The sequence below is a fragment of the Opisthocomus hoazin genome, chromosome 1 (assembly GCF_030867145.1).
Source record: "Opisthocomus hoazin isolate bOpiHoa1 chromosome 1, bOpiHoa1.hap1, whole genome shotgun sequence".
NCBI lineage: Eukaryota > Metazoa > Chordata > Aves > Opisthocomiformes > Opisthocomidae > Opisthocomus > Opisthocomus hoazin.
This window is the reverse complement of record NC_134414.1, coordinates 5,146,628-5,166,640: the sequence shown is the minus strand read 5'-3', so window position 1 is coordinate 5,166,640 and position 20,013 is coordinate 5,146,628. Positions and strand designations below refer to the sequence as shown.

At 45.8% G+C, this 20,013-nt stretch overlaps 1 protein-coding gene across 3 annotated transcripts in view; it reads right to left on the bottom strand.

Annotated features, from left to right (window-relative positions):
• The window catches only part of GDPD5 (glycerophosphodiester phosphodiesterase domain containing 5), a 191,619-nt gene that overhangs the window by 15,279 nt on the left and 156,327 nt on the right, over window positions 1–20,013 (bottom strand). For all 3 annotated transcript variants that reach the window (XM_075415515.1, XM_075415533.1, XM_075415522.1), the window contains exons 8-12: window positions 18,600–18,745; window positions 7,876–7,958; window positions 5,201–5,351; window positions 3,672–3,890; window positions 1,196–1,353 (exon numbers count right to left, since the gene is read on the bottom strand). In XM_075415515.1, the coding sequence (XP_075271630.1) occupies window positions 1,196–1,353; window positions 3,672–3,890; window positions 5,201–5,351; window positions 7,876–7,958; window positions 18,600–18,745 (757 nt within the window). The remainder of the gene's footprint in view (window positions 1–1,195; window positions 1,354–3,671; window positions 3,891–5,200; window positions 5,352–7,875; window positions 7,959–18,599; window positions 18,746–20,013) is intronic.

Here is a 20,013-nt window from a genome sequence, read left to right as displayed (position 1 = left end):
GATAAAGCAAGCAGGTAGGGGAAAATCAGGCAGGAATTATCCTGCAGGTGAAGCACAGACCTGGTTTTATGGGTGAGCAACTAGACTGATCACTGGCAGACACCACTGGATTACACTAAATAGGACCACGAATCCAAACAGCTGCAGGCTCAGCTCTTCCCTGCTCCCAGCCCAAATGTACAGCAAGACAAATCCTTCAAAGATTCTTTTCTTCTGCAAGCCTGTTTCATTTTCAAGTATTTCTTTGGGGAAAAAATTCAAACTCTAAAAACTAGAGAAGCTCTGCTAGAGACAACCCACCCTTTCCAAGAAGGGGGCAAAGCTGGGAGCTACAGACTGCATGGTTTAAATACAGGCTCAGGCAGAAGAAGGGGAAGCCCATGCTGTGCCAATCACATTAAAGAGGAGACCTGACCAGCCTAAATAGCTGAAAAAGGACAGTAATGAAACGGGTGAATTCTCTGCAGAGAGAGATTTCTGAAAGCACATCCAGGTTTTGGACTAATCAAAATTCTGTGGTAGCAACTCTGAAGCAGACGAACAGAAGCAAAGGGCAGCTGCTAATGAGGATGAAACTGCGCTTGGAGGAACTCAGTGTGAAAAGCCTTCACTTTTTCCAGAGCTGACAGTGTAATAAGAATAAGATGATTCCTATATTTGTATTTCAAAAAGGATCATCATACACTGAATTAGCATGTGGAGTTGTTAAGAGTCAGCTCTTTGCTCCTGGGAACAGCTTGGTTTCTGAGTGACGGGTAGGGACAAGCTCACACAGCTCAAGCTTTCCGGAGCAAGTCCATCTGAAAAGATACCTCTATGCAGACAAGACAATTAGAAAAGATGCCGATGGCCTCAAGTTCCATCAGGGGAGGTTTAGACTGGATATTGAGAAAAATTTCTTTCCTGAAAGAGTGGCCAGGCATTGGAATAGGCTGTCCAGGAAAGTGGTGGAGTCCCCATCCCTGAAGGTGTTCAAAAAGTGTGTAGATATTGCACTTGGGGACATGGTTTAGCAGGCATGGTGGTGTTGAGTTGACAGTTGGACTTGGTGATCTTAGAGGTCTTTTCCAACCTTAATGATTCTGTGATTGAATGCTGGGCCAAGGTGCACGCAGGGCACAAGGACACACAGAGCCATGGACACCTGCTGTGGAGCACACAGGCTATCACGCGGCGTCCAAATGGAGACCTGTACCTGACATCCTCGTTTGTGACCTTGGTGTAACGCAGGTTGAGCTTCACGATGCCCTTCTCCCTCAGGTGCTCTGCGTCCAGCTTGAGGCCAGAAGTCTGCTGGAAACCCGGCGCAATCTGTCTGACCAGCTGCCTCTCCGTGTCCGGCAGCCACATCACCTGTGGAGGGAGCAAGACAGAGGGTGGCTGTGGCAAAGATGGTTCACAAAGCTGGTGACACCAGGCAGCTTTGCAGACAGACAGTTTACACGAAGCCAGAAGCAAAATCATATGAGAGACTGCCTTCTTTGTCACACAAATTGTCTAGAAGACACTTACAGCCTCCCACATCTTTAGTCAAATGCGTTTCAGGATTATCCCTGAGCCCAAAGGACTGTAGTGCACGAAATCTTGGAGGTGAAAAGAGTTGAGACACAAAGGGATCAGGCCAAGGGCTCATGAGAAGAGACATGGTGTATCCTTGAAAACCTGCCCTCCCTGCACACTTCAGGGCACAAAGAGAACTAAGGACATGAGGCTAAAACCGCCAGTGCAAACAGGATGCACAGGAGAAGCCTCTCACTATCCCATGGGTAAGACTAGTTTCATCCACCCTCTTTTATTGGGGCTACATCTACTCCAACCCAGGGCAAAGATCTCCCTAAGCTCACACCACGCTTTGAAAGCATGTCAAATTAATCACCGTTAACATGCTCAGCTGCCAGATGCAGGAACCAAGCTGGGCAGTTTCATGGCTTGTGCCATGCAAATGATCTCATCAGTACCACTGGGCATTGCATTGCTTTAACCCATGTTTGATGACCTGGTGTCACTCTAAGAAAGCATCAGCGCAGTACGGATGAAACCATATGCATTTTCAACAGGCAACGATAAGCCCTGGGTCAGAAATATCACTGCACAACACCTCTTCTACGTTTCAGCTATTATTCTCCTGCTCTCCATTCCAATATCCAAGGAGAAGACAGCATGGTCCTCCCTTGGATCCAGCCAAGCTGGCAGAGGCTTGTGGATTACATCATCACTGCAGCCACATAGTTAATTAGAAATTGGGTGGCAGTGTCTGTCATTAGGAAGACAGATGGAAGCTAAAAAAAGCACCTCCTGGGCCCATCACTGTACAAGCTGGTGTTGAACTTATCTCTGCATGCAGGTGCACCTAATTGGTACAGATGAAATATCTGAGCTGCAAGTGATGTAGTCATTCCACTTGCCAGCCTCACTACGCTATTTTCAACCATTCCATAGTCAAGGGAGAGCACAGAACAAGTGAAAGAACCAGGTTTCCTTCCCAAGACAGGTCACAAAGAGAAGTTTTCCAAGGGATACACAGAGACCCTAGGTCTGGGTGCCCTTCCGACACATGGGAAGTGGTGCTCTTCCTCCAGAAGAGATGATTGCATCAGCGGGAGCTCCTGATGGGCTGGATGAAGATCTAAGCCTTGTGGTCAAAGATGACACTGCTAGCAAGGCTGGCTGGGCTCTGATTGCAATGGCACATAGCTGGAAATGAAAATGCTTGGCATAACCTAGCAACGACAATTCTGGGGCAGAAATGAAAGTCTAGAAGAGATCTCTGCATATGCACAGACCTCCAGGTGCACAGACCTCCTTTTGCTGAAGACCCCTTATCTCCAGGACACTCATTTCTCCTCCAGACAGAAGCTGATTCTAGGCTGAAACAGTTGCTCAGCCCAGGGAGGAGGATTATTTAAAACCAAGCTGCTGGAGGGACAGCAAGAGCTTTCTGCTGCTCGCAACTGGCCTCCAGATCTCAGCTTCTTCTCTCATGTCCAAGGCTCTTATCAAATCACTCAGTTGGAAGGGACCTCAGCAGATCTCTACTCCAACACAAACCCAACCAGCACTGATTTCAAACACAGCGCTCAGGGCTTTGTCCAGTTGTGTCTTGGGAAGCTCCAGGGATGGAGATCCTTCAGTCTCTCCTGGCCCCTCTCAACACTTGCCTGCCCTCACAGGGAAAACTTGTTTCCTTATATCCAGCAAACACCTCTCCTGTTCCAATTTATGATGATTTTCTCTCATCCTCCTGACACGCAGCCCAGTGAAGAGCTTGGGTCTAACTTCTCAACAACCTCCTTGCCAGTACTGGAGAGCTGCTGTTAGATGTCTCCCAAGTCTTTTCTTTTCCAGGATGAAGAAACCCAGTTCCCTCAGCCTCTCCTCTTACGTTCAGTCCCCTGACCAGTTTGGTGGCCTCTGGAAGAATTGTACATGTCTTGCACTGGTGAGCCCCACACAATTGTCGAGTAAGCGGAATAATCAATTTCCTCCATCTACTAGATATACTACTATGAGTATGGTCCAAGATGCTATCAAGTCTCTGGGACCACCAGCCCGGAGGCATGAAGTGGCATTTCAAGTCACATGTTCCAACAGATCAAATAAGACACTTCAGAACTGGGGGAACCCATAAAGAGAGCAATTTTTGGAAACATCAACCACCCCACAGAACTCACAGCCTGTTGCCGAATTCCTGATGCTAGGATGGTTTCCAGAGTGATGTTGATGTAAGTGCTGTAGTAGGGATGAGCCGGTGGCAAGTCCTGGAAGTTCAGGATGAGCGATGTGTTGTCCTTGATCACCTCTAGCATGTCTGCCAGCTTGCAGACCGACTGGTTGGCAGCTTCCAAGTAGTCAGACCTTGAGAGAGACCCGGCCGTCCAAAAAGGGTCATTCTGAAAGCAAAACATCTCAGCATTAGTGCCACAAAGCCCATACTCCTCCAATACAGGTGAAGACCCTTTCCTATCACACCTTGGAAACAGTGGGGGATGCTGACAGCTGTGCTTGATGACCATCTTGCAGCTTGCTGAAACTCCATGCCTCAGTTTCCCTACCTAAGGGGAGATCACAGATCCTTACTGAAAGCAAGGTGTGCTAGTCAGGTCACCTCATTTCCAGGAGAAAAGCAGAGCTATAAGGCAGTAACGTAATTTTCCAAAGTAGCAAGTTAAAAATGTACTTTCTCACTCTATATACACGATCACTGAGGATTCTTCAGAATCCAGAAATAAAAGGACCAATTGTTATAGAAGTAAGAGTGATCGCAGAGGAGATGGGGGCTGTTGGAAGACATGGGCTCCTGACTTAAGGACATTCAGGAATGACTCTGCTTCAAAGTACATCCCAAAAAGCAGCCTTCCAGCTGCCATCTTGGCCCTCCTCATCTGGCAAACAGCAGCCTCCCTGCATTCCCACTCCCACATCCACAAACCAAGCAAGATTCTGTGCAGCAGCACATGCAGCTGTAATACATAGACATCTCCATCCGATTGGCTCAAACAGCAGTGAAGCTACAGTGGTTTCAGGCTTCCACCAAATGAGCACCCAGAGAGCTCCAAGCAGGCATGTGAAAGTGGTATCTGAGCTGGCATCACTGCAGCAATGCCTCAGCAAGCCACGTTCAAGCTTGCATGAGCATGCCAGAGTGCTGCAGCCCTCCTTCCAGACCACAAATAATGATCTCCAAGAAGGTTATGGCCTCAGGCCAGGGAACAGCTCAGCAAAGAGGAATCCCACCTGCAACCTGGCTGCATGCTGAAGGATGGGTCAAGCCCGTCCCACAGTAATTCTTACCCCCCTGGACTTCAAAGGCTGAATTTCTTGCTTTTTCTTTGTAGGACAATTATCTCCAAAAGTAAATTAAAGACAAAGGAACAGCATATAACATGCTGTCTTTTCTGTTCTCTTTATAACCACAGTCACCCTCTTGGATGTCTTGAAGTTCTTTGTGGTGTCAACCAGCTATTAAGGCCCCTCCTTCCAGGTGGTGGAAGAGGCACAGAAAGACAACATGTCTTCTAGACCAAGTCTAAATTTAGTACAGGACAGAATTAAATGCGATTCATGAATTCTTGGTCTAGCTGCACTTCAGACCACCCCACTGAGGAGATGGATCTACACCTCTTCCCCTCAGAGAGGGTTAGGCATGAGCCTGCATCCCACAGCCATGGCTCCAGGACACACTCTCCATGGCCGTACACACCTGTAAGAACCACTCTCCGGCATTGAGCTTTTCCAAGTCAGTCCAGTTGAACATGGAGGAGTGCTCGTAGGCCCGCTCTGGAAACACTTCCTCCACGTTTGTTGTTCTTCTGAGTGTCTTGTCATGCATCAGAAATGGCACTCCATCGTAGCTGCAAAGACAGTGAGAAGCCCCGTTACAGGTGGAGGTGCACAACTGCGTACGCAGTACTAGAGAAGTGTCCGTTCCCACTGCAGTCTCTCATGCGGCTTCACATCAATATCATTGTGAAGATCTCAACCAGCTTAACACATCCTCAGCATCCCCAACACCAGTTGGGGACTGCACTCAAAGGAAAAAGGCTCTTGGATACTTGCTAGATGTTTGCAGTCATTCAAATGTTGACATAACCCTACCCATCCCTCCCCCCCTGACCATTCCGCTACCCCCCCAAAAATTTCTAGAGTGCCAAATTTGAGTAGCTTGGACAAGAGCACCCACCCTGAGTGCTCACACTAACCAAAGCTTTCTGCAATGTCTATAGCTCCTGATAACGTCAGAGGTTTTCCATACCCTGTGTGCACACACAAACTATTCTCAAATCATTAATAGCAGATGATGAGTAAGATTTTCAAAGGCTCTCAGACTAGATGGGTACCTAACGTTCACAGGCATTCAGCAAGATGCAAGGGCTCCAAGCTACCAAAATTGCGCTGAAATTGCCTTTTCCAATTGAGAACTGGTTTCAGGAAACAGCTATGCTCACATGAGTTAAGTTCACACATTTTAAAGAAAAGCTGCCTCTGAGATGAAAGTAAATAGCCAAATGCATGCCCTCTGGTTTTTAAGCCACTTAGATGTTACAGAACAATGGTTCTGGGAAACGTAAAAAGCTCTTTAAACTTTCTTCCAGCCCAATTTTCCATGACTGAATCAGCAGTAACACCACACGGGCAGTGACGGTTTCTATCAAGGGCAGGGGGACAGTTGTCCGCACTCAGAAATCAAGATAAACCCAGCACAGCCTGTCTGATTATAATGCAATTTTCCAAATCAAGGAGCCCATCTTCATAATAGGATACTCTTGTAAAGCCTGGAAAGAAGATGGGGTTAAAATACAAATCCCATTTGAATCAGGAGACAGCCAGGAGCACTGACCCTCAGAGCTAGAGAGAAAACAAAAACCAGTTTTAGATTATGGAGCGAACGCTGCCTCAGCTTTACCACTGCCTGCAGAAGTCCCTCATCACAAAGGTCGCTGGCATCTTAATTTCCCATTTCTAGCGTGCACTGTGCCACTACTTCCCCTCCAACCCAAAGCAACATGCTGACACAGCAATATCATGCTTAGCAGCACACCACGCTGCTGCAGTCAGAAGGGTTTTTAATAAACACAGTTTAAAAAATGAAAAGAAAAAAAATGCTAAGCAACCGCAGAATTAAGAGTGTGGAGTGTTTAAGGGAGATAGGCACTCAAGTCTTAACATCTCACAGCAGAACATCACCAGATACTGCTAAGCCTTAACGACAGCGCAGAAATCTTACAGGGCACTTGACATTCGCTCCCTCTTGTCTAATTCTTCACCTTACGGAGTCACTCAGCACTACCGAAAGCTAACCACAATGTATTGGCAGGCACAGGTTTGGGAACAAAAAAAAAATAAAAATCATTCAGCCAGAGAAAGCAGAGCTTTAGAAGAAGAGATGGAGGAGGAGGCAGAAAACGAGAGAGGAACACGCAGTGACACTACACTCCTGCTGCTTGAAGTTAAGTTGGCTTTATAATCAGGGCCACCCAGTTTGGGGTGTGTAATGGGTAGGGAGCAGGATGTGATAGGTCTGAGCAGTTGTCCAAGCAGCCTATGGCTAGAGGAACATGGAGACATCTGAGGAGGGATGTCCTGGGCGCATCCCAGGTGGAGCGGACCCATCGAGCCACAGGCACAAAGAGCATCTTTCAAAGGGATAAGGACAGCAATGGATGCTGGGCCACAAAGCCTTCCAGAGGTTGCTACCAGCTGTTTTGAAAGCCCACTATTTGGTCTGAAGGTCAATGGAGTTCTCTTTTCATAAAGACACTTGGGTCTCTTGGAGAGGCCCTCAGAAAACAGGGCCATCAAAGGCATTGTTTAAGCTATGGATACTTGGAATGCTCCTCTGGGATGGCTGATGAGCTTGGAGCTTTTCCAGCTCTCCTCTCTGAAGTCCGCATTTCTCCCTGGCCAGTGCTAATGGAAGTAAGCAATTCAGCCACCGCAAGAGCTGAGTGTTCGTTTGTGAGTCTGGACAGTCGAGTTGTCCCTTCACAACAGTTAATGAACTGATTTTTGAAAGCAGGTTTGTATCACAAACATCCCAATTCATACTTCATCCTTCTACAATAATCTTGCACTCCCCAGAAGGAAGAAAATCCTTTTATATGGTTTGCTGTCAAACAATTATGGAAATTAAAAAAAGCACCATGACCATTACACTCCTGAAGCCCATCTACCACCAGGTGAAAATATCTCTCCGTCAACACCAAACTCCAAAGCGGTCAGGGAAAAAGAAAGTACCAGCTTTGAGACTTTCTTGTATTTGTAAATGTAACTGAGACAAACTGAGGGATCACCAAGATCAGGCATCACTGTTCCCTCCGTGCCAATTCTGCCCTCTTGCACATCCACGTAACGCATGGAAAAAAACCACAGGCTTACCTCAGTACGACATCAGCTTGGACTCCATACATCATCTGCTCCACTGCCTTCTGGAAGGACATCAGAGTGTTTTCTGGTGCCAACTATGGGGCGGGGAAAAAAAGAACAATGAGAGATTAGTAAGAAGTGGAAAAGTTTATGAAGCAGTGTCAGTGAGGGTGCTGGGATGAAGGTTTAGAGATATTAGGAAGCCAAAACTATCTTGTTTTGCAGATTATGTAGTGGCCAGTTACACTGGAGCACCAGCATCCCCCAGGCAGAATTGCATCTTACTGAGGTGTGAAGATGACCGATACACTTGACTCCACTGATGGTCTTGCTCACCCAGAGAGCTCAATGCAGAGTTATCACAGGACCTGCAATGCCAGAAACCCAGCTAGCTTGGGGTCTGGTGCAACATTAGCCTACGAGAGATTTGTTTAGCAGCATGTTCCCCCAACAGTGGCTTACTGGAGATCCCCAGAAAGTGCTTGTTAGTGTGATGCCAATTCTCTGTCTGCAGGTTACATCTAGAGTTACTTAAACCACCTTAACAGCTCTTCATTCTCCTACTTTCCTATGCAAACAGTGATTACAATTCCATTACAGAAACAAAAAAGTTTATAAACCAGAGTATTACCCACACCATGGAGACCAGCCAGACCACAGGTTCTGTAGCACAGATTTCATTTCCATATCTATTCATTCAATAACATCATCTATTAGTCCAAAAATCAGTTGATATTTTTCTCTGAGAAAAAATATTCTAGTCAAACAATTGTTAAAAAATAGCCTTAAGCCTAGAAAATTTATCCCTACAGCTATCACAGTTAAGGACTCAAATTTTATTTCAAATTCCTTCCTCTTGAATGGAGCAGATGGTAATAGAATTCAGGTTTAAAAACAACACAGTGCAAAGACAAATATATTGTTTTTCTACACAACCAGTAGAGTGTAACAAGTCCCAAAATGTCCATAAATCAACAACAGGCAGACCAGAAAAAAAATAAGACAATTGTAGAGAGAAAGTCTGGCAAGTTTTCTGTGCTGAAAAGTGAGCACATCAAAATAAAGGTATTTTTAGAAATCCTTTTCTTCTTTCCAATCTTATTTTCAGGTTTACAGCACCTATTAACATCCTGGTTTTCCACTCTTCTCTGCCACCACCAGGATCAGTAAGTTTCCATCAAGATACAACGAGCATTCGCAACCCACGAGTTTTCAAGTATTACTCAGGGGTTGGAAAGAGGAGTAATTAAGAACAGAGGCCTAAATGCAGCATGCAAGCAACGTACACAATAAATCTAAAAAAAAGGGCTCAAGAGTTTATGGTGTTTCTGAGGATTACTTGTTTTCTTATTAGCTGACGACCTTACATGCTCAGGTCAGTAAAGCTTTAGGGTCAAATAATCAGACCAAATGTCAGCAGCGACGTACATGGCTCCGGTATCTCTCTGCTGAATTCCTCTGGCTCAAGCCACACATCAACATGAGTTCATTTTCCTTTTTGTTCAACGAAGGCAACACAGAGGCACGTTGTTTTCCTAAAAAAGCTCCCAATTAAAGCCTGAGCTGTCTAGGAGAGGACAGAGGCAACGCCCTCATCACACCCTCTTGCGCAGCCCAGCGCTGGGTCACGCAAGGTCGGGCTGAAATAGCTTTTTGCAATATATTCACGATGCCCAGAGCTGTCAGCAGGGAGCAGCAGCCACGTAAAGATCTAAAGATCCCATCCAGGCAAGACCTGTTCCGTCTCCTTGGGTTGCTTTCAGCATCTCAGCTTTCCCCCCACAAGTAGCTCAGGTTTCTTCAGGATAACACTGCAAGTAGATCCTCTGTCTACAGGGTAATGCTCAGTATTTGCTTGTGGAGACTGCAGTACTCACAAGGAAATAATGTGTAGTGTTCAAACTAGAGATGGCTGAACTAAGAGACACCAAAGAATGATGCAAGACCACCAGTCTAAGTCAGAAAGCATCACTGGGTGGATGCAATGCGAGTCCCAGCTCAAGATATGACACCATATCAAGCAGCAACCAAACCCATACACATATAAGAAGTCTTGCCAGGGATGCGAGAACACAGAAGGAACAGAAAAACAAAGTGTGAGTTGTAAATCATCTCTCAGGCTGTAGGAGACTGGAAAGGGTGGGTTGGACTACCTCCACTAAGCAATCAACGTAAAACCCTTGACAAGGGTAGGACCACACTGCTGTTACCCACCTACACAATGAAAAGCTCACATGAATCAGGGCTAATGAAGGCAAACACACGTGGCTACAACAGTATGTCACCTCTGTAGAGGTGGACCATCGTGATCAAGGTCTTCTCATGTCTTACCTGTACCCCAAACTCTGGCACAGCAGAATCCTAACCTAGAGAGGACACAGGCTCTGCTGTTTGATAACAAGATTAAAAAAGCTTCCCACCTCTTTTCAATGTATTTCAGTTTCTGCAGGGCCAGGGTGAAGCCTTGCTTGGACACCAGCCCTCCTGAGATACAGCTGGTTTGAGATGCAGAAAAAGCCTTAACTTCAGGTTTAGGAGCAGGAATCCCAGGCTTCACTGCTGGAGGCATTCGTAGGAAACGGAGCCAAACAGATTTGAGGTGGCAAGTCAATACACAAGAGCCTCCATCAGCTGAACTGGGGAAAAGCACATTTAGACAGAGCTGAGAGTACGTGCAGAGGCAATAGATGAAAGTCAAATAGGAAAACAGGCTTTTGGGGATGAGATTTCTGTTTGCCAGACCAGACAAATCTGGCCATGTAAAGATAGTAGTGTTCTTTATGCACCTTCGGGGCAGTGCTAAGATACCAGTTGCAGTGAGCTAAACACCGAGATTTTCTTTGAGTTTTAAAAGTCAGCGGCCTGTCTGATGTCCCATCCTCCGCACTCAGACAGAGGCCACTGAGCTTAACCCCCTGGAGAGATGATCCCAGCCCCAGGAGTGGAATATCCCACTCCTGCCTCATCTCTATTCCCTACAGAACCTGCAGACCACGCTTCGCTCTTCAAAAAGGGCAAAACTTAAACCGACCCCACTAAGGCTGCATGCAGCTGCTCAGACATGAGGCACAGCCATTCCTCTCCCAGGAATTTGACCCCGAATGCAAGTTAAATAAACTTACAACACACTGGCCACATCTGTGTTGAAAATGCAGCTCTGCAGCTGTGCGGAGAAAAGAGCATTTTAAAACAGTTCTAAAGGACAGGCTGTCACTTAAGGTCCAACCATCCAAATACACACTCAGGAGCTGTAACGTCATCTTCATCACACCATCGCTAGAAATGAAGAGCGTGCTCTTTAAGAGCATCACAGATGCACGAACATCTCTGGCTGCTCTGAATCAGCAAACAGCACGGATGTCAGCAGAAGCACTGTCTGTAACCACCATGCCCCACGATGGCATGTGCTGGGGAGCCTCTATAACACCACAGTGCTATTACTTGGCAGCCCGATTTGCTGGAGGTCAGAAGCTTTTGGAAAGCAGATTATAGGTCTTCCAGGCAAAGACGTCATCTGCTTGTAAGCATGTGATGGGTAAGCTCCTAACCTGGCCGGAGCCAGTCACACTGATATAAATAATTGCATCTCCGAATGAGTCCATCATCAATGCAGAAAGCTGTCTTACCTGGTTTCTAAACCTCTCAGTCGATCCTAGCCTTGAGGCGACTGAACAAGCCACTCACACCAATGACACAGCCCAGCAAAGATCAACCAGAAAGCCAGGAGAGCAAATTTAACCCTGTCCCCTAAAATCAGATGCTGACTATTCCTGGAGGTTCCCCTGGCACCACCTTGGAGGCAAGATCTCTCTGTACCAGGAGTTCATATCCCCTACAACGTGAGATTTTTGTGAAAAGAGAGAATCTGAGTAACAGATATTTCCATCCTCCCAACCTGTCTCTGCCTCCCCTACAAGAAAGAGGGAGCTGAAGCCCCAAATTCAGCATGTTTAGGGCAGAGCTGTGTCCAAGTGGGACAGTTGCTGGTACAGAAGTTACTTGCTGAGATTACCGGTGATTTTTTTAAAGGTTTTACAGTAAAACTGAAATAAACAAATACTTAATTTTTCTGTTTCTATTTCTCTGTCTCCTTCCTGTTTTCTTTCATGGGTTTCCTCCTCGATACAATATATTCAGGCAAATTACGTCAAAAACCCAAATCCAGATTTGCAGTGATCCAGTGCAACCATTTCTTACAAAATCAGCGCTGACCTGAAGGAAGCCCTGTGGCACAAAGCAATGATTTCACTCCAAAATCTGTCCTACACCATGCTAGCATCCACTGAAAGCCAAAGACAGACCAAGTGCAGGGTTTCTAGAAGCTGTTCCTTCTCTTCACGCTTGGTTTGATAGGCTCATCCCTTGTGAAAATCAGGCTGCTCTTCATTTCTTCCTGATACAGAGACACAGCAAGTAATTTCTAGAAAATTACCCATGAATGAACTCATTTTGACTATTTTTGCGCTTAGAAGTCCCTTGCAAACGCTTTCAAATGGAGTCAAGAGCTTTGGACCTTCCTTAATGAAGATTATGAAAGCGTGCTAATTAGAGCAGCATAGCCTTGCAACAGTTGGACATCACTACACTATGTTTTGCCCCTGATTAGCCACCTTGTCAGGCCTTCAAAACAAAATAAAAATCACTGCACCGTTTGTGTGTTGGGAAGGCTAATGAAGAAGCTTACACAGAAGAACCAAATTTGTTCCAATGTGTAACTGCAGCCACTGCACGCCTCTGGCATTGTGCACTGAGCCGCACTAAAGGATTTGATCTTGTCTTCATTGATAAGCTTTAAGGACGTCTTCTCATCCTTTTGAAAACATGAGCATCATTTTAATTTTTTTTTCCCCTTCAATTTTCCCTCCCTTAGCTCTCCCTTCCAGCATCGATCTCCTTGTGAGCCAAAAATTGGACTAAAAACATAAGGTTTGATGAGCGATACCTGAAAAATGGTATCTTCCTTCCTGTAAAAAGATGCCCTTTGGAAGTTCCCTGTATGGGGCTTAATGTGACACCTACCAGTACACTGGATTTCAGCATTAGGTCCCATCATGCCAGGTCACTATGAGGCAAGAACGATACTGTTTAAAACATAAAATGTATCTTTAATCCCCAGGAAATCAAGGTGTTTTAGAGACCATCCACATCTAGCATTTCTGGAAACAGCTCAACGAGACTGAAAGGAAGCAAAAAAGCACAATACAAAAAGAGAAAAAAAAAGTATTGCCTGACAACAGGATAAACTCATAAGCAAAAAGTAATTAGGGATTTAATAACTCGATACAGGAGATGAGACCTCATTATTGTTGTACCGCACACAAAAAAACTGAAGCTTGATTTAATGAAAGACCACGTAACCTTACGTAGATTCATTTCATTGAACACAAGCCTTCCTCCAGGTCTGACAGAAGATGCTAATTGTGACTTTTTGTTACTATCGATCGGAGCAGCAGACAGGTTAACTGGCCCTATTTTTAATAGGTGAGTGTGCATTAGATGTACAGCAAACCAAACGCTTCTTGGTTTCAGCATCAGAAGCAGTACAAACCAAAGCAGTTCAGAGTCCATAAAAAACAAAGCCATTCCAAACAGTTGGTGGCAGAGTTCTGAGACTCAAGATAGGATGAAATAAAGGCCCTCAAAACCACCAAGAAAACAAAACCCCCAAAACAACAGAAAGAAGCTGCCAGTAGTTCTTCATTAGCTGAAAGCTCACCAGTAAGCCACAATCCCAACTGGAAGTCTTCATTACTGTTTTTATCGATAGTTGGCACTACAAGATGACAAAACAGCACCTCTGTGAAAATGTTAACATATATTGGAGGCTTCACCTTCATGTGACAAAGAAACAAACAAACAAAAACCGAAAAACCTCCACACATGCAAGGCCGTATTTGCTGGAATTTTCCCTGGAACAGCATGACACATTCCCTGTTGAGGCAAAAGGTTCCCGTGCAGTAACCCAACAGGCAAATCCTAAGCAAAATTAAACCTTGGCTGCCCACCTATGTACTTTGTCCCAGCAATGAGCACTTTTCCACCCTGGGGTTGTGCAAAGCCAATGAGTCAGCAGCGCCGAAAAATGCTCTTCCCGGCACAGTGCCTGTGCTCAACAAGGAGATGGACATCATCTGCCATGCGGGAAGGAGCTCGATGGCATGACCACTGCGTGCTTTGCGGCACCCGGACAGCTGTTTGGGCACAGTCTCTCTCAGTGCTGTTAAGACATGTCGAAAACCAGCTGTATGGGTGGTTTGCCAAAAGCATTTATTTCAATGCTATTTGTAGCCTCCAGCTCTGAAATCAAGAGCTGTTCTTGCCTCCGACATGCTTGGATGGTTTCCACAGGTTTAGTCTGATTGTTATTAGTCCAACCAGTACTTTTTTTGGCCCCACTAATGGGAGGTGAGTTTCCAGGCTTCATGAAGGTTTCCAAGAAGACAGATACAGCTCTTGCTCAGATAACTCCTTCCTATTCTTAATCCTTTGGGTGATTTACCTACAATTTGAGATGAAAGATCATCATGATGAGCCTAATTATTTTTCTAAGGAATGTATATTTAAGACTAACAGCCTGGAAGCAAGTAAGATTCGACATTATGGACAGCACCTTCTTCAGATAAAAGCACCATGCGAGGAAAGACATTTGGGAGAAGAATTTAAAGGTGGAAATGGCAGTTAGTGTCCTACTGGATGAAGTTCCTCATTTCCTCTCGAATTTGATCCCAGTTTTTATCTTCTACCCTTGTTTTGGCTTATCCTCAGCATAAGTGGCATATTCCTCAGCACAGGACAGAGCTGGAGCTGTGGGAGTGGGGCCAGAGGAGGCCCCAGCAGTGATGCGAGGGCTGGAACCCCTCTGCTGGGAGGAAAGGCTGGGAGAGCTGGGGCTGCTCAGCCTGGGGAAGAGAAGGCTGCGGGGAGACCTTAGAGCAGCTCCCAGTGCCTGGAGGGGCTGCGAGAGAGCTGGAGAGGGGCTTGTGACAAGGGCATGGAGTGACAGGACAAGGGGTGATGGCTGTAAACTGAAAGAGGGCAGATTTATATTAGATCTAAAAGAAATTCTTCACCACGAGGGTGCTGAGGCCCTGGCCCAGGTTGTCCAGAGAAGCTGTGGCTGCCCCCTCCCTGGCAGTGTTCAAGGCCAGGCTGGACGGGACTTTGAGCACTCTGGTCTGGTGGAAGGGGTCCCTGCCCATGGCAGGGGAGTTGGAACTGGATAGTCTATAAGGTCCCTTCCAACCCAGTAAACCCTTCCAACGCCATTGAAGACAAAATGAACTAGATTTCTGTAAGAAGAATAAAAATGATGGAAGACCAAAGACAACAGACACCTGCTCAAAAAACCATCCGAGAAGTTTAACAGATTAACATGCAAAATTAACAAAGAACCCCTTCTCATGTTTTGGGGTGTCAGATGATTCTTGTACCCACCAGGGCAAGACCCTTTCAAACCAACAGACATTAAGCCAGGGTTGGAGCCCTCAATTATCAGCACTTTGCTGCCACAACCCTGATGATCTCCTGAAAGCTGGACGCAGATCTGGAGGCTGAATAATTCTTTTTAAAAGAGCCTTTGAAAAGAAACTGCTTGATTAACTAAATGCCTTCTAGGAGAAAGCGTTTTCAGGTAACACCGCGATGGGAATGGATGTTTAGCGTAGCGAAAAGCTTGTATGGTTGGATGACATTTAGGCAAGGGAAGGTAGGCGTCATCATGCAGAATAGCCTTTCTAGCAGTGAATTAAAGCTCGTGGAGGAACAGGATGATACCAAAGGGATGTTGCTTGGAGGAGCACTACCACTACAGACAAATGGTTAGCCAGCGTGGAACCAGTAGCTCTCCTCTACTGCAAAAAACGCCACACTTCATCTAGGTACAGATACCAGGATGGTTTCTGATTTTCTCTTGCTACTTAAAATGCAAGGACTTTTTCCTTCCTCCAGTGTTTCAAGACAAATTATGAGCCATATGGCCTCTCTTCTTCACTTTTTTTCCTCCACAGAACAAGCACAGCAGTTGAGTCACACTCACAGTCATCGTGAACGTTGCTCAACATTGTTATCCCTGTTTGAGAAGCAGGCTCCATGGATCAATATTCCTCAGTACCATATCCCTCAGAGTGCATGCATCTACAGCTTTCCCAGGAAACTCTCCATTTCACCACCTTTTGCCCCATCTACCACGTCCCAAACAAATCCTGTATTTCAGGACAACAAGCATCTTCAGCCATCCCATGGATCTCCTTTCCTGGCTTCCATCAGAAGAGCATTCAGTTGCATTTGTGTCTTTGTAGTATAAGAGCGTTGGATGTGCAAATGGAATGTCATGGACCCGGTCCTGCCAGATGGGCAAAGCAACCATCGATCAGGCTCTATCAGAGAGCACGTGGTCTGCACAGCCAGTCACATTTCTCTTACTTCAGGAGATTTGAAGGTAAACATCCTATTGCTTTTTACCATCTCCAGTCCCACCAGATCTAGTTTCACTCAGGTCCCAAACTCCCAGGCTCTGCAGACTTTTGATCTTAACATTGCCCCAAGGAAGGATGTCTGTATCCTACAGCCTGGTCTCCAGACTCTTCTCTGGGCGATTTCCTCCTCCCCAGCTCCACTTGGCCATTTCTCCAAACCAAATCTACATACACTTGGGCTCAACAGCAAAAGCACAGCAAGCAGCCCTGTGAAACAAGACCCTATTAGCAGAAATGCCTTCTGGCAAGCCCTTAAAATCATTAGTCTCCAAGCAGATATGACTTTGTTCAACTTGAGGACTTGCACTGTAGGTGGAGCTCTTCAAACTCAAGGTGTCATTTGATATAGTGAAAAGCTGGGCACAGATGGAAGTACGGAAGGAAATTTTGACCACCTCGCTCTGGTCCTCATATTTATTATCCCATCTTAGTTTTGCCATTCAAGGGCATAGTCGGAGGACACTCACTACATGTACAGCAAAAGCAAATCAGTTGGATAAACCAGCTGCCAACTCATCATGGGACATGCAGAATATTGCTTGGAGGTTGGAACAAGGCTTGTTAGCGTCTGATCTTGCTTCTTGTGGGCTTCAGAGCAAACCATCTGCTGCTAACAGACAACCAGCTCTATGTATCATGGAATGATGAAGGGGAAGGATGCACCCTGCTGAACAACACCTGGGCCACAGTTCCACACACAGCACTGAGTGTCCTCCACCACCGCTCCTCTTCAACCTTTGCAACCCCATGCACCCTAATATGCAAGCAGCGTCTTCCCAGATCAGTTTATTCCACACTACAAGGAGCATTTGCTGTCTCTAAGGAAGAAAATGAAGCAAAGCAAAGGGTCAAGTCTTTGCTGGGAGTCTTGCTCCAGATAAGGCTTATGTAATCTAGTCCAATCTGGAGGACAGAAGGATTTTGTCTACTGTTTAGTTTCTTTAGAAGGCTACGGGGTGCACACAGGCCTGGAAACCCCACAGGAAGAAAATCTCCTAACGGGTTCTGTGATTTCCTGCCATGCAGAAAGCATGCAGAGCCTGAGTTCTCACTTGGCTTCTCCTGGCCTTCGTGGTTGGTACAAACTCAGTAGGACAGGAAAAAACAGTTGTCATGCCCAGAACTTCATTCCACCACCCACAGAGGCAACATAGTTAGAAAAGCGATGCGAATTAGGCTGGCATTTCAAGGGACTGCTGAAAGAAAGTAACCATTAAAAATAAAGAGAACTAAAATAAAATATTACTGTGTCATGACAGGTGTTTATCTCACCTAGCAAACCCCTAGCATGCACTCTTGGACCTAGAGAGGAGCTCAAGCATGCTCCAGTCTGCCAAATAGGTTCTGACAGCCCATACATTTTTTTTCTGCTTTGAATGTCAGCAAAAGAGTTAGTTGGATCCCTTAAAAAAAAAAATCAAAACAAAACACCACATTCACAAGGCCAGTTCCCACACTGCAGTATGGTATCTTGTCTGAAGTCAATCAAACAGCAGGGATGGAAGTGCAACCATTCAACAGACCTAGGTACAGAAGCACCCAAACTAGAGACCCAGACCAGTATGTCCAAATACCACAGGACAGCGTTATCAAAGCCCAGGGCTGTGCCCAAGTCAGCATGCTCCATCTTTAGCCTGGACATATCCAGAAACCTTGGAGAAAAAAGGACTATAAGATTATGATTTCAGGGTCTACCTAGAGGCAGATGACAGGAATGTTTCATCACCTCACCCAGTCTTACGATGATCTGCAATGCAAGAGTACCATGTAGTCATGTAGGGTCAACATAGCTTGTTTATTTGTTTTTCCAGATTGCCACATACTCCAGGCATCTTGCTGTGAGCCGAGTTTAATCACTGCTGGTGAGGTCCTGCAAAGGCCACGAAGACTGAGCCTTAAGCTCAAAAAAAAAAAAACAACAAACCACCCACAAACTTCAACTGCTGCAGCTCAAGGGCCAAACCCGAAGAACAAAAAAACAGCAGAACTAGCAGCCAGAAAAATGCAATGGCAGAAATGGCCCTGAGCAAGGCAAGGATTGCCCTTTTGTTTGTAAGGCATCTAGACCATTTGGGGCGTGACTTGACTCTGGGTTCATGTACCAATTTATGACCACAGCAATTCGAGCCAGAAGGGGTGCTTCAAAGTTGTATTTGTTACGTATATTCTCTGGAGAACAGCCTGGAGACCATCAGATCCAGTACCAACCTTTACACAGGCAGAAAAGTCGGACAACATGGTACCAATAATGAAATTACTCACCATCGGTGCTCCACGGTGACCTATAATGGCTGGCTTTGGTCCCAGAGCCTTCTTCTCCATTATGCAAGGGGATGAGATGGTGAGGGGGACGAGGTAAAGTGCAACTACAACTGCAAGGTATGCAGTAAACATCAGCATCTGAGAAGCTGAGATGGAAAGAGAGAGAAAGAGCTGATGTAAATGTTGGTCCTGACCTCCTCACACCACAAAGAGAAGACACCTTTGTCTTCCTCCAGAGGTGAGACTGGTCTGCAGCCATTGCCCCTAGTATGACAGCAGAGCTGTGTGTTTAGGGAAAAACATATTCTATCTTTAAAATCTGAGATAATCAAGTACTGAAGGAGGCTTTCACTTCATTTTGTATTGGGGAAACAAGGAGTTTAAGCAAATTGCTTGAAGTCCTAGGGAATGTAGCCCAAAACACTTCCGATTTCCAGCCCTTTGGGTGGAACAGCACCAAATTTCGTCCTGTGTGACAGCAGAAGTAGATCATCAGTTAAACATATCTACAAAGAAGTCATGGCACCATGTGGGTGCATTTAAGATCACTTGGGTTTACACTGGTGGTTCACCAACACCACTGATTTCAGCTGAGGTAAAGCCACTTGAACTGTTTGTGCGCTAGGGTTTGTGCCAGACAGAACCAAATTAATTTTCAATAATGTTTTATGGATTAAGTTGGACATGTTTAAATAAACCCTTGGGTTGTGACGATGCTGCACCCCCCAGCATCTCCCCAAGCACATCTATTACAAGATCAGCAAATGCAGCAGAAGGTATCGGCTGCAACGCTTGGGGCCAGAGGAGCAGCCCTGCCTCCCACGCCATGCCTCAGCAGCCCACCTCCGCCTGCCAGTCACTCCTCAAAGCCCACAGTCTCCGGGAATCTTTCAAAGGTGCTGACAGCGCAACAGAAACACCCCTTGTGCTCAACAGATGCATATTCCTTACAAAGAACAACAGGCACCTTTGAACTCCCGAGCTATTTAGAGTCACTCAAAACCGCAGATATTAAAGCAAAAGACTTCATTTTTTATTTTTTTATTATTATTTAGTTTGCAAACTCATTAAGGCTTTGGAACTCGAGGGAAAACCTCAAAAAAAACCCCAACTTTAAAACAAATATTTGCCATGGACACCAGATGGAGAAAGCAGGGTTTTTTTTGTTGGAAGGACAGAACAGCCCAGCTCTGGTCCTGACCACAACTGATCTGATTTCACACATAAGCTGCTTTTTGCTTCCAGCATCTAATAGCCTCATTCAAACATGTTCCCACAAGCCAGAAAGTAACACTAGTAACTTTGCCAGCTAATTTTCCCTCCCCTCTGGAAGAGATGTCCATCACCCACCAAGCATTCAAGGAACTGAATGGCATCCTGCTAAGCGAGTTCATGCCGTGTCCTGCACCATAAA